Source organism: Ranitomeya imitator, chromosome 7, assembly GCF_032444005.1.
Source record: "Ranitomeya imitator isolate aRanImi1 chromosome 7, aRanImi1.pri, whole genome shotgun sequence".
Taxonomy (NCBI): domain Eukaryota; kingdom Metazoa; phylum Chordata; class Amphibia; order Anura; family Dendrobatidae; genus Ranitomeya; species Ranitomeya imitator.
Genome location: NC_091288.1, coordinates 27,584,834 through 27,603,073, shown reverse-complemented (window position 1 = coordinate 27,603,073; position 18,240 = coordinate 27,584,834). Strand labels below are relative to the sequence as shown.

Here is an 18,240-nt window from a genome sequence, read left to right as displayed (position 1 = left end):
AGTGGATTCCAAAGGGCACAATTAAAAGAAGGAGGGGATGAAGGAGTGCAATTAATATTAGTAAGATTAGTAAGGTTTCGATGTGAGGTAGGGTAGGGGTTGAGGTTGGTGGATGGTGGACCGGGGTTTGGGGAGATGTCTCCTGATATCAGCAGGAGTAGGAAGATAAAAAGCAAGTAGCTTTTGGGATTGTATGAAGTTTTTTTATGCAGTCTGTTTGGGTAAGATGGACTGAGGTTTTTCAGGAAGGTGAGAAGTGCATGGGAGCTGTACATGGGAGAGGGAAGGAGAGAGGAGCTGATGTATATGAGTCGTGATGGAGGGGGGATTGGGCGGTGAATGTGGATTGCAAGGGAGCATAGGAGGATAGGAATAATGCACATGGATAGAAGGGAGAACAGAGTGTGGGTTACCTGACTCCTGCCCTGACTAACTGCCATGGAATAACTGCGGTGTCACGACGCTTATCTTCTGTGACGCTTTGCTTATGGGATGCTAGCGTGCACCCCCACTTGCGTGCACTCCTAAGGAAGGTTCTAAATTTATAGCCCAGAAGAGATGGATTGTGGGAACTGGTTGAGGATAATTTGGCAGCTGGCTAGCACACATTCATAGACATGTACACACTATACATACACACACATTCACAGACATGTACACACTATACATATACACACATTCATAGACATGTACACACACTATACATATACACACATTCATAGACATGTACACACTATACATACACACACATTCACAGACATGTACACACTATACATATACACACATTCATAGACATGTACACACTATACATATACACACATTCATAGACATGTACACACAGTCTATACATATACACACATTCATAGACATGTACACACTATACATATACACACATTCATAGACATGTACACACTATACATACACACACATTCACAGACATGTACACACACTATACATATACACACATTCATAGACATGTACACACACTATACATATACACACATTCATAGACATGTACACACTATACATATACACACATTCATAGACATGTACACACTATACATATACACACATTCATAGACATGTACATACACTCTATACATATACACACATTCATAGACTTGTACACACTATACATATACACACATTCATAGACATGTACACACTATACATATACACACATTCATAGACATGTACACACTATACATATACACACATTCATAGACATGTACATACACTCTATACATACACACACATTCATAGACTTGTACACACTATACATATACACACATTCATAGACATGTACACACTATACATATACACACATTCATAGACATGTACACACACTCTATACATATACACACATTCATAGACATGTACACATTATACATACACACACATTCATAGACATGTACACACTATGCATATACACACATTCATAGACATGTACACACTCTATACATACACACACATTCACAGACATGTACACACACTCTGTACATACACACATTCATAGACATGTACACACACTCTATACATATACACACATTCATAGACATGTACACACTATACATACACACACATTCACAGACATGTACACACTATACATATACACACATTCATAGACATGTACACACACTATACATATACACACATTCATAGACATGTACACACTATACATATACACACATTCATAGACATGTACACACACTATACATATACACACATTCATAGACATGTACACACTATACATACACACACATTCACAGACATGTACACACTATACATATACACACATTCATAGACATGTACACACTATACATATACACACATTCATAGACATGTACACACAGTCTATACATATACACACATTCATAGACATGTACACACTATACATATACACACATTCATAGACATGTACACACTATACATACACACACATTCACAGACATGTACACACACTATACATATACACACATTCATAGACATGTACACACACTATACATATACACACATTCATAGACATGTACACACTATACATATACACACATTCATAGACATGTACACACTATACATATACACACATTCATAGACATGTACATACACTCTATACATATACACACATTCATAGACTTGTACACACTATACATATACACACATTCATAGACATGTACACACTATACATATACACACATTCATAGACATGTACACACTATACATACACACACATTCACAGACATGTACACACTATACATATACACACATTCATAGACATGTACACACACTATACATATACACACATTCATAGACATGTACACACTATACATACACACACATTCACAGACATGTACACACTATACATATAAACACATTCATAGACATGTACACACACTATACATATACACACATTCATAGACATGTACACACACTATACATATACACACATTCATAGACATGTACACACTATACATATACACACATTCATAGACATGTACACACTATACATATACACACATTCATAGACATGTACATACACTCTATACATATATATACATTCATAGACTTGTACACACTATACATATACACACATTCATAGACATGTACACACTATACATATACACACATTCATAGACATGTACACACACTCTATACATATACACACATTCATAGACATGTACACACTATACATACACACACATTCATAGACATGTACACACTATGCATATACACACATTCATAGACATGTACACACACTCTATACATACACACACATTCACAGATATGTACACACACTCTATACATACACACATTCATAGACATGTACACACACTCTATACATATACACACATTCATAGACATGTACACACTATACATACACACACATTCATAGACATGTACACACACTCTATACATATACACACATTCATAGACATGTGCACACTATACATACACACACATTCACAGACATGTACACACTATACATATACACACATTCATAGACATGTACACACACTATACATATACACACATTCATAGACATGTACACACTATACATATACACACATTCATAGACATGTACACACACTATACATATACACACATTCATAGACATGTACACACACTATACATATACACACATTCATAGACATGTACACACACTATACATATACACACATTCATAGACATGTACACACACTATACATATACACACATTCATAGACATGTACACACTATACATATACACACATTCATAGACATGTACATACACTCTATACATATACACACATTCATAGACTTGTACACACTATACATATACACACATTCATAGACATGTACACACTATACATATACACACATTCATAGACATGTACACACAGTCTATACATATACACACATTCATAGACATGTACACACTATACATATACACACATTCATAGACATGTACATACACTCTATACATATACACACATTCATAGACTTGTACACACTATACATATACACACATTCATAGACATGTACACACTTGGAAACAGGAACACATGGGCTACTTGCACAGTGAACAAGTCTGTAAGAACATGTTCACACACCACCAAGAAACCTGAAGACACAAAAGAGAATGGTAAAACCAAAAACACTCAGTTTGAAAAATATATACACACATTCATAGACATGTACATACACTCTATACATATACACACATTCATAGACTTGTACACACTATAGATATACACACATTCATAGACATGTACACACTATACATATACACACATTCATAGACATGTACACACACTCTATACATATACACACATTCATAGACATGTACACACTATACATATACACACATTCACAGACATGTACACACACTCTATAAATACACACATTCATAGACATGTACACACTATACATACACACACATTCATAATAATAATAATAATAATCTTTATTTATATAGCGCCAACATATTCCGCAGCGCTTTACAGTTTAACAGTTTCAAACACAAAAGTCATAAGTAACAACGTTAACAATGCAATAATTAAAGCAACATAAGCTGCCCCTGCTCGTGAGAGCTTACAATCTACAATGAGTTGGGGGAGATACAAAGTACAGGTGTGTATTTACAATGATGTATTTACAATCATGGTCCAGCCATCTTCAGGGGTTGGGGAATAGATGGGGATAGTGAATGGGCTACACACACACACAAACATAACATAACTTTGATTAGGGAACGTGATAGGCCGCTCTGAACAAATGTGTTTTGAGCGAGCGCCTAAAACTATGCAAATTATGGATGGTCCTAATATCTTGGGGTAGAGCATTCCAGAGGATTGGCGCAGCACGGGATAAGTCTTGGAGTCGGGAGTGGGAGGTACGGATTAGTGCAGAGGTTAGCCGAAAGTCATTTGCAGAGCGCAGTGGTCTGTTAGGCTGATAGACAGAAATGAGGGAGGAGATGTAAGGGGGTGCCGCACTGTGGAGAGCTTTGTGGGTGAGAACAAGTACTTTGAATTGTATCCTGTAATGAATGGGTAGCCAGTGTAACGACTGGCGAAGAGCGGACGCGTCCGAGTAACGATTAGCCAGATGGACGACCCTGGCTGTTGCATTAAGGATGGACTGGAGAGGGGAAAGTCGAGTGAGGGGGAGGCCAATTAATAAAGCGTTACAGTAGTCCAGGCGGGAGTGGATCAGGGCGACCGTGAGGGTTTTAGCTGTCTCCATGGTGAGAAAAGGGCGGATTCTAGAGATGTTCTTTAGGTGTAAGCGGCACGAGCGGGCAAGAGATTGTATATGGGAGGTGAAGGAGAGATCGGAGTCAAACATAACACCCAGACAGCGCGCCTGCTGCCGGGGTGTTATTATGGTGCCACCCACGGAGAGGGAAATGTCAGATTTAGGGAGGTTAGTAGATGGTGGGAGCAGAAGAAGTTCAGTTTTGGAGAGGTTGAGTTTCAGATAGAGAGCGGACATGATGTTGGAGACTGCGGACAGACAGTCAGTGGCATTCTGTAGTACAGCGGGGGTAAGGTCAGGGGATGACGTATATAGTTGTGTGTCGTCGGCATAAAGATGGTACTGAAAGCCAAATCTGCTGATGGTCTGTCCAATTGGGGCCGTGTAGAGAGAGAACAGAAGGGGGCCAAGGACTGAGCCCTGAGGTACCCCAACAGTGAGAGGAAGAGGAGATGAAGTGGAGCCAGAGAACAGAACACTGAAGGAGCGGTCGGAAAGATAGGAGGAGAACCAGGAGAGAGCAGTGTCCTTAATGCCTAGTGACTGGAGCCTAGAGAGCAGGAGAGGGTGGTCAACAGTGTCAAAAGCTGCAGAAAGGTCGAGAAGAATGAGCAGAGAGTGGTCACCATTACGTTTTGCTGTCAGAAGGTCATTGGTTACTTTGATGAGTGCAGTTTCTGTCGAATGTAGGGGGCGGAAACCGGACTGTGAAGGGTCTAGGAGGGAGTGAGTGGAGAGGTAACGGGTAAGGCGGGAGTATATCAGGCGCTCCAAGAGTTTAGAGATGAAGGGGAGATTGGAGACCGGTCTGTAGTTGTTTGTGCAGGATGGGTCGAGGGTGGGTTTCTTTAGTAATGGAGTAATGATAGAGTGTTTGAAGGAGGAGGGGAAAATGCCAGAGGAGAGGGAGAGATTAAAGATTGTAGTTAGGTGACTTGTGACAACTGGAGAGAGAGACTGGAGGAGATGTGAGGGAATGGGGTCGGTAGTGCATGTAGTCGGACGAGAAGAGGAGAGGAGCTTGGAGACTTCTTCTTCTGTGATGGGATCGAATGTGGAGAGTGAGCCAGGGGCAATGAGGGGAGGGATGGGAGTCACTGAACTTAGTTGTTGGGAGCGGATTTCCTGACGGATATTGTCTATTTTCTCTATAAAGTGGGAGGCCAGGTCACCAGCACAAATATCTGTGATAGGGGCTTGTGCTTTTGGCCTGAGGAGGGAGAGAAAGGTGTCAAAAAGTTTTTTGGGGTTGTTGGATAGTGAGGAGATCAGAGTGGTAAAGTAGGTCTGTTTAGCGAAGTGAAGGGCAAAGTTATAGGTCCTTAACATAAATTTGAAGTGTATGAAGTCTTCTGGTGTGCGTGTTTTCCTCCATAAGCGTTTAGCACACCTAGAGGATCGCTGGAGAAATCGGGTTTGCGATGTGAGCCAGGGCTGTTTTATTCTGTGTTTGGAGGTCCTGAGGGTGAGGGGAGCTACTTGGTCAAGGGTGCTTCTAAGAGTGTCATTGAAGTGATGTACCGCCAGATCAGGACAGGAAAAGGAAGAGATTGGGGACAATGATAAGCGTAGGGAGTCTGAAAGTGTAAGAGGGTTAATGGCTTGTAGATTTCTGACTGAATGGTGTGTAGGAGGGTGCTGGGGTGGGCGAGGATATGTGAGTGTGAAGGAGAGAATGTTGTGGTCAGAGAGGGGAAGCGGTGAGTTATCTATGTAGGAGATTGAGCAGAGCCGGGCAAAAACCAGGTCCAGGGTGTTACCGTCCTTGTGTGTCTCAGAGGTTGAGAGCTGTGAGAGGCCGAGAGAAGTGGTTAGTGACAGAAGCTGGGATGCAGATGTGGAAGTGGGGCTGTTAATGGGGATGTTGAAGTCTCCCAGGATAAGGGTTGGTAGTTCTGAGGACATGAAGTGCGGCAGCCAGGCAGAGAAATGGTCCAGGAAGCGGGTGGGTGAGCCTGGGGGCCGGTATATGACCGCTACTCTGAGGGAGAGGGGGTGAAAGAGCCTGATGGTGTGGACCTCAAAAGAAGGGAATGAGAGTGATGGAACTAAGGGGATGACCTGGAAAGTGCATTGTGGGGACAGGAGTATGCCTACTCCACCACCAGGTCTGTTTGTTGGTCTCGGGGAATGGGAGAATTGTAAGCCACCATGGGTAATGGCAGCAGGAGAGACAGTGTCAGAATCCTGAATCCAGGTTTCCGTGAGGGCCAGCAGATTCAGAGAGTTTTTCAGAAAGTAATTGTGTAGGAAAGGAAGCTTGTTACATACAGACAGTGGATTCCAAAGGGCACAATTAAAAGAAGGAGGGGATGAAGGAGTGCAATTAATATTAGTAAGATTAGTAAGGTTTCGATGTGAGGTAGGGTAGGGGTTGAGGTTGGTGGATGGTGGACCGGGGTTTGGGGAGATGTCTCCTGATATCAGCAGGAGTAGGAAGATAAAAAGCAAGTAGCTTTTGGGATTGTATGAAGTTTTTTTATGCAGTCTGTTTGGGTAAGATGGACTGAGGTTTTTCAGGAAGGTGAGAAGTGCATGGGAGCTGTACATGGGAGAGGGAAGGAGAGAGGAGCTGATGTATATGAGTCGTGATGGAGGGGGGATTGGGCGGTGAATGTGGATTGCAAGGGAGCATAGGAGGATAGGAATAATGCACATGGATAGAAGGGAGAACAGAGTGTGGGTTACCTGACTCCTGCCCTGACTAACTGCCATGGAATAACTGCGGTGTCACGACGCTTATCTTCTGTGACGCTTTGCTTATGGGATGCTAGCGTGCACCCCCACTTGCGTGCACTCCTAAGGAAGGTTCTAAATTTATAGCCCAGAAGAGATGGATTGTGGGAACTGGTTGAGGATAATTTGGCAGCTGGCTAGCACACATTCATAGACATGTACACACTATACATACACACACATTCACAGACATGTACACACTATACATATACACACATTCATAGACATGTACACACACTATACATATACACACATTCATAGACATGTACACACTATACATACACACACATTCACAGACATGTACACACTATACATATACACACATTCATAGACATGTACACACTATACATATACACACATTCATAGACATGTACACACAGTCTATACATATACACACATTCATAGACATGTACACACTATACATATACACACATTCATAGACATGTACACACAGTCTATACATATACACACATTCATAGACATGTACACACTATACATATACACACATTCATAGACATGTACACACTATACATACACACACATTCACAGACATGTACACACACTATACATATACACACATTCATAGACATGTACACACACTATACATACACACATTCATAGACATGTACACACTATACATATACACACATTCATAGACATGTACACACTATACATATACACACATTCATAGACATGTACATACACTCTATACATATACACACATTCATAGACTTGTACACACTATACATATACACACATTCATAGACATGTACACACTATACATATACACACATTCATAGACATGTACACACTATACATATACACACATTCATAGACATGTACATACACTCTATACATACACACACATTCATAGACTTGTACACACTATACATATACACACATTCATAGACATGTACACACTATACATATACACACATTCATAGACATGTACACACACTCTATACATATACACACATTCATAGACATGTACACATTATACATACACACACATTCATAGACATGTACACACTATGCATATACACACATTCATAGACATGTACACACTCTATACATACACACACATTCACAGACATGTACACACACTCTGTACATACACACATTCATAGACATGTACACACACTCTATACATATACACACATTCATAGACATGTACACACTATACATACACACACATTCACAGACATGTACACACTATACATATACACACATTCATAGACATGTACACACACTATACATATACACACATTCATAGACATGTACACACTATACATATACACACATTCATAGACATGTACACACACTATACATATACACACATTCATAGACATGTACACACTATACATACACACACATTCACAGACATGTACACACTATACATATACACACATTCATAGACATGTACACACTATACATATACACACATTCATAGACATGTACACACAGTCTATACATATACACACATTCATAGACATGTACACACTATACATATACACACATTCATAGACATGTACACACTATACATACACACACATTCACAGACATGTACACACACTATACATATACACACATTCATAGACATGTACACACACTATACATATACACACATTCATAGACATGTACACACTATACATATACACACATTCATAGACATGTACACACTATACATACACACACATTCACAGACATGTACACACTATACATATACACACATTCATAGACATGTACACACACTATACATATACACACATTCATAGACATGTACACACACTATACATATACACACATTCATAGACATGTACACACTATACATATACACACATTCATAGACATGTACACACTATACATATACACACATTCATAGACATGTACATACACTCTATACATATACACACATTCATAGACTTGTACACACTATACATATACACACATTCATAGACATGTACACACTATACATATACACACATTCATAGACATGTACACACTATACATACACACACATTCACAGACATGTACACACTATACATATACACACATTCATAGACATGTACACACACTATACATATACACACATTCATAGACATGTACACACTATACATACACACACATTCACAGACATGTACACACTATACATATAAACACATTCATAGACATGTACACACACTATACATATACACACATTCATAGACATGTACACACACTATACATATACACACATTCATAGACATGTACACACTATACATATACACACATTCATAGACATGTACACACTATACATATACACACATTCATAGACATGTACATACACTCTATACATATATATACATTCATAGACTTGTACACACTATACATATACACACATTCATAGACATGTACACACTATACATATACACACATTCATAGACATGTACACACACTCTATACATATACACACATTCATAGACATGTACACACTATACATACACACACATTCATAGACATGTACACACTATGCATATACACACATTCATAGACATGTACACACACTCTATACATACACACACATTCACAGATATGTACACACACTCTATACATACACACATTCATAGACATGTACACACACTCTATACATATACACACATTCATAGACATGTACACACTATACATACACACACATTCATAGACATGTACACACACTCTATACATATACACACATTCATAGACATGTGCACACTATACATACACACACATTCACAGACATGTACACACTATACATATACACACATTCATAGACATGTACACACACTATACATATACACACATTCATAGACATGTACACACTATACATATACACACATTCATAGACATGTACACACACTATACATATACACACATTCATAGACATGTACACACACTATACATATACACACATTCATAGACATGTACACACACTATACATATACACACATTCATAGACATGTACACACACTATACATATACACACATTCATAGACATGTACACACTATACATATACACACATTCATAGACATGTACATACACTCTATACATATACACACATTCATAGACTTGTACACACTATACATATACACACATTCATAGACATGTACACACTATACATATACACACATTCATAGACATGTACACACAGTCTATACATATACACACATTCATAGACATGTACACACTATACATATACACACATTCATAGACATGTACATACACTCTATACATATACACACATTCATAGACTTGTACACACTATACATATACACACATTCATAGACATGTACACACTTGGAAACAGGAACACATGGGCTACTTGCACAGTGAACAAGTCTGTAAGAACATGTTCACACACCACCAAGAAACCTGAAGACACAAAAGAGAATGGTAAAACCAAAAACACTCAGTTTGAAAAATATATACACACATTCATAGACATGTACATACACTCTATACATATACACACATTCATAGACTTGTACACACTATAGATATACACACATTCATAGACATGTACACACTATACATATACACACATTCATAGACATGTACACACACTCTATACATATACACACATTCATAGACATGTACACATTATACATACACACACATTCATAGACATGTACACACTATGCATATACACACATTCATAGACATGTACACACTCTATACATACACACACATTCACAGACATGTACACACACTCTGTACATACACACATTCATAGACATGTACACACACTCTATACATATACACACATTCATAGACATGTACACACTATACATACACACACATTCACAGACATGTACACACTATACATATACACACATTCATAGACATGTACACACACTATACATATACACACATTCATAGACATGTACACACTATACATATACACACATTCATAGACATGTACACACACTATACATATACACACATTCATAGACATGTACACACTCTATACATATACACACATTCATAGACATGTACACACTATACATATACACATTCATAGACATGTACACACTATACATATACACACATTCATAGACATGTACATACACTCTATACATATACACACATTCATAGACTTGTACACACTATACATATACACACATTCATAGACATGTACACACTATACATATACACACATTCATAGACATGTACACACACTCTATACATATACACACATTCATAGACATGTACACACAGTCTATACATATACACACATTCATAGACATGTACACACTATACATATACACACATTCATAGACATGTACACACACTATACATACACACACATTCATAGACATGTACACACTATACATACACACATTCATAGACATGTACACACTATACATATACACACATTCATAGACATGTACACATTATACATACACACATTCATAGACATGTACACACTATACATATACACACATTCATAGACATGTACACACACTCTATACATACACACACATTCATAGACATGTACACACTCTATACATATACATACATTCATAGACATGTACACACACTCTATACATACACATTCATAGACATGTACACACATTCATAGACATATACACACTATACATATACACACATTCATAGACATGTACACACACTCTATACATATACTCACATTCATAGACATGTACACACTCTATACATATACACACATTCATAGACATATACACACACTCTATACATATACACACATTCATAGACATGTACACACACTCTATACATATACACACATTCATAGACATGTACACACTCTATACATACACACACACATTCATAGACATGTACACACACTCTATACATATACACACATTCATAGACATGTACACACACTCTATACATACACACATTCATAGACATGTACACACACTCTATACATACACACACATTCATAGACATGTACACACACTCTATACATACACACACATTCATAGACATGTACACACTATACATACACACACATTCATAGACATGTACACACACTATACATATACACACATTCATAGACTTGTACACACTCTATACATATACACACATTCATAGACATGTACACACTATACATATACACACATTCAGACATGTACACACTATACATACACACATTCATAGACATGTACACACTATACATATACACACATTCATAGACATGTACACACACTCTATACATACACACACATTCACAGACATGTACACACACTCTATACATACACACATTCATAGACATGTACACACACTCTATACATATACACACATTCATAGACATGTACACACTATACATACACACACATTCATAGACATGTACACACTATACATATACACACATTCATAGACATGTACACACACTCTATACATACACACATTCATAGACATGTACACACTATACATATACACACATTCATAGACATGTACACACTATACATATACACACATTCATAGACATATACACACTATACATATACACACATTCATAGACATGTACACACACTCTATACATATACACACATTCATAGACATGTACACACACTCTATACATATACACACATTCATAGACATGTACACACTCTATACATACACACATTCATAGACATGTACACACACTCTATACATACACACACATTCATAGACATGTACACACTCTATACATATACACACATTCATAGACATGTACACACTCTATACATACACACACATTCATAGACATGTACACACTCTATACATATACACACATTCATAGACATGTACACACACTCTATACATATACACACATTCATAGACATGTACACACACTCTATACATACACACACACATTCATAGACATGTACACACACTCTATACATACACACACATTCATAGACATGTACACACTATACATACACACACATTCATAGACATGTACACACTATACATACACACACATTCACAGACATGTACACACTATACATATACACACATTCATAGACATGTACACACACTATACATATACACACATTCATAGACATGCACACACTATACATATACACACATTCATAGACATGTACACACACTATACATATACACACATTCATAGACATGTACACACACTATACATATACACACATTCATAGACATGTACACACTATACATATACACACATTCATAGACATGTACACACTATACATATACACACATTCATAGACATGTACATACACTCTATACATATACACACATTCATAGACTTGTACACACTATACATATACACACATTCATAGACATGTACACACTATACATATACACACATTCATAGACATGTACACACACTCTATACATATACACACATTCATAGACATGTACACACTATACATATACATACATTCATAGACATGTACATACACTCTATACATATACACACATTCACAGACATGTACACACACTCTATACATACACACATTCATAGACATGTACACACTATAGATATACACACATTCATAGACATGTACACACTATACATATACACACATTCATAGACATGTACACACACTCTATACATATACACACATTCATAGACATGTACATACACTCTATACATATACACACATTCATAGACATGTACACACTATACATATACACACATTCATAGACATGTACACACACTCTATACATATACACACATTCATAGACATGTACACACTATACATATACACACATTCATAGACATGTACACACTATACATATACACACATTCATAGACATGTACACACACTCTATACATACACATTCATAGACATGTACACACTCTATACATATACACACATTCATAGACATGTACACACACTCTATACATACACATTCATAGACATGTACACACACTCTATACATATACACACATTCATAGACATGTACACACACTCTATACATACACATTCATAGACATGTACACACACTCTATACATATACTGTACATACATTCATACAAGCGCAGAAACTCATACTTACAAACACATCTAAACATACACATAATCCCATTCCAAGATACACACCCACAGTCCCGTTCATACACACAGTAAAGACAGTCAATTACATTCCTATATTTACATACACAGCACCATTCACACAGACAAAAAGTTCATTGACTTATACAGTACACACAATCTTATACTTACACACTTTCACACATTAATATAATTTAATTAAAACAAATGTACACACAAACACATTCACACACTATATATATATATATATATATATATATATATATGTATATATACTGTATATATATATACACACACACACACACACACACACCTATAAGTGTGTGTATGAATGGGAGTGATGCATATATACACACACAACAATAGACATACACCTTCATTACCTGCACACACAATCTCATACACAGAGTGTACGGTATATACTGTAGACATATATACACACACATACAATCACATTTTGACACATAATCATGCACAGTCACATTTATATATGTACATACATGCAGATACATTTATTCGTATACACATTGTAAATATAAACAGATTTAATCTGTACAGTTTATATGTATATGTACTCTCCTCAACATTGAAATTGCAGCACCAAGAAGGAAAATTTGTAGAATTCTGGAAATCTCAGGATGGAGAATAGAGACATGCTGATGATCTGCATATGATCTTCAATACATCTCTATTGATTAAGTCTGGAGTATGAGCACCACATACAGATATCCCCGCACTTACAGCCTTGGCTGCTGTCACGGAGGTTATTATCGGTTGTCTGAGGAAGGTTCTGTCGTGCTGAATGTACTTGGCAAATCATCAAGATCCGCTTCTGGCAGCTCATGTGTAATCACCGACCAATGACTTCCCAGATGTGTTCTATGGGAGACAAGTCAAGATAGGCCGCAGCCATGGTAGCACCTTTAGGCCACATCGGCTGCTTATAGTAGTACGAGGAACATGCGGCATGGCATCGCGTTGAAAGACATTTCTTGGGACACTTTAGAGAAATTGCCATTTCTCATCCAAATCAATGCAGCCCTAAGCTGTTAGTGTACCTGAAATAAAGACTTAAAGGGGTCCGGCTACCAAACATTATGCCAACCTACATAATAATCCTGGAAGTAGGACTGATGTGACATTCCCTCATGAAGGTCTCTTCATGGTGTTGCCCTCGTGATCTCCAGACCAATCTCTGGCTATCGTTGCATACAGGACAAAAGCGGAACTCATCACTGACTAGGCAGACCTCCATTCCTGCCTCCATTGCCGTCTTGCTATGCTCCATGAAGCATTTGAGGGAGGTGGTGCGAGGTAAATGAACACCTGAAGCTGGAAGTCCGGCACGTAGCCCGATGATGTCTTGGTTTGTGTAGACATTGTTTGACACCTTAGGCTTGTCATGTAACGTGCAATTCAAAGGGAGCTGCCAACAGTGGATCTTGATGATTTGCCCAAGTGCACATATCACTGGTTCCTCCAGGTTGTCGCCATCCTAGAATGTGATGAGGTTACCCCACACTGCCTACACGGTCTTACACTACTTTATGGTGAACACAAATTGCGTGCTCACCGGCGTCAGCATCTGAATGCTCTCATTGAAGTTCCCGATAAAAGCCATGATGGTCATCTTCTGCATCAGCCTCTCGATCTTGCTGAACTGCATCATAAAGCGATCTTCATCTGATAAGTTCTCCAGGGGCTTCTTCTCTCGCTCGTACTGCCGAAAGACCTTCACTTCGGCCTCTGTGGGCATGAACCTCATCAGACACTCCACAAAGTCCACAGGTAACGTTTTCAGGTCAAATCTAAAAGAACAGATGATGACATAAATCGGCCAGTAATATCATACCTCACCAAGGAGCCTCCTCAAAGATTTGCATAAATGAACTCTACACATTGTGACATTTACAGCACTTATTGGGTAGGGTGCGAGTGGGCAGGGACACACCCCTGACTGGTACCACCCAGGAGGAACACTAGAGGAACAGAACAATGCATAATTCTAAGAAAAGAAACCAGAATTGTTATTCCATGGTAATGACTGGACTGAGAGGTCCTCTATAAATTACTAACTATACGACCACAATTTTAAGTACAAGTTGACTGTAGGAATTGGTCCACTGTAAAAAAAGAATGTCTGCCTCCAAGCAGGAGGTCTGTGCCAGCTACACTCAGGGGTGTAGTAAGAGGCGATCTACGGAGTGAACCTGCACCTAGTCTGATGGAGAGTGCCAGCTAGAACATCTCTCTTCATGACTGGGTGATTTTTCTTTTTTTTTCGCTTTCATTTTCTGCTCCCCTTCTTACAAAAGCCTTACATAGCCGTACGAGGGCTCGTTTTTGGCAGGACTAGTTGAAGTTTTAAACAACACCATAGCTTTAACATATAAAAACTGAAAAATGGAAACAAATTCCAAATGGGGTAAAATGGTGAAAAATAAAGAAAACACAATTCTGCAGAATTTTTCATTTGCTTTTTTTAGTTAGCAACACGCTTGTCTAGTTCAGAGCGATTATGACGATACAAAACTACTAGTTTTTTATTTTTATTTTAGTGGTTAAAAAAATTCTGAATTTCTCCAGCCCCAATTTTTTTTTGATCTGAGTCATTTTATTAGTTATTGGTTATACCCTGAGGAAGAAGTGTGAGTACTTCGAAACGCGTCGACTAGAAAAACCCTTATGGTTCCTGGCTGTGGATCCTCATTTCCAGTTATAAGCAGCGTGAAAAAAATCCAAGTTTTTTTCTCCTATATCCTTTATTTTATTAGAGCCGTAACTTCTGTTATTTTTCCACTGATGGAGCGGCGTTGCTAGATGACATTTTTATTGATAACGTTTTGGTGTTCATGTGACAACATGGTTACTTTTTATGGAATGCTTGGGGGAGTTGCGGTGACCAGAAAAACAGCCATTTTAATTTTGATTTTTTGATTTTTTTTTACCATTAATTTATTAATTTTAAGTTTTCAGTCATTTATATACAAAATATATTTTTTGTTTTAATTTTTTTTATTTCATTATTTTTTTTTAACTTGTCAAGGAGGAGGATTCAAACTTTTAGACAGTGTTTTTTTTTTTTGAAAGTTTTGTGAACTCTTCAGAATTTTCCAAGTTCTTGCCTAAATTTTACCTAAAACTACATCAGATTTTCATACAAATCCTAAATGTAGATAAAGAACCAAATCAAACAAATAAGAAATTTGCTTTTCATTTTCTAAGAGGAAAATGATCCAATACGAGTGCTTCTCACAATATTAGAATATCATCAAAAAGTTAATTTATTTCAGTTCTTCAATACAAAAAGTGAAACTCATATATTATATAGAGTCATTACAAACAGACTGATCTATTTCACGTGTTTATTTCTGTTAATGTTGATGATTATGCTTACAGCCAATGAAAACCCAAAAGTCATCATCTCAGTAAATTAGAATAATTAACAAAAAAAAACACCTGCAAAGGCTTCCTAAGCATTTAAAAAAGGTCCCTTAGTCTGTTTCAGTAGGCTCCATAATCATGGGGAAGACTTCCAGGAGAGAGCTAATTTGCATGTTTTTCCCATGGAGCATTCCCAACAGGACTCCATACACAGCTGGTCTCTTTAAGGAGCGTCAGTTCCCACCAAAATCATGTGTATTGCACAATGTAATCCAGTGTAACCAGTACACAAGTGTTTATACTGGCACCGTCCAATGAATGGCATATTATGGAGCTATTCTACCACAGATTAATTATGCTATTTCCAAAACT

The 18,240-nt window shown here is 37.8% G+C and overlaps 1 protein-coding gene across 8 annotated transcripts in view; it reads right to left on the bottom strand.

Moving 5' to 3' along the window:
- Window positions 1-18,240, bottom strand: part of FMNL2 (formin like 2) — a 228,497-nt gene that overhangs the window by 23,653 nt on the left and 186,604 nt on the right. For all 8 annotated transcript variants that reach the window (XM_069732948.1, XM_069732941.1, XM_069732944.1 and 5 more), the window contains one exon: window positions 16,058-16,292. In XM_069732948.1, coding sequence (XP_069589049.1) covers window positions 16,058-16,292 — 235 coding nt within the window. The remainder of the gene's footprint in view (window positions 1-16,057; window positions 16,293-18,240) is intronic.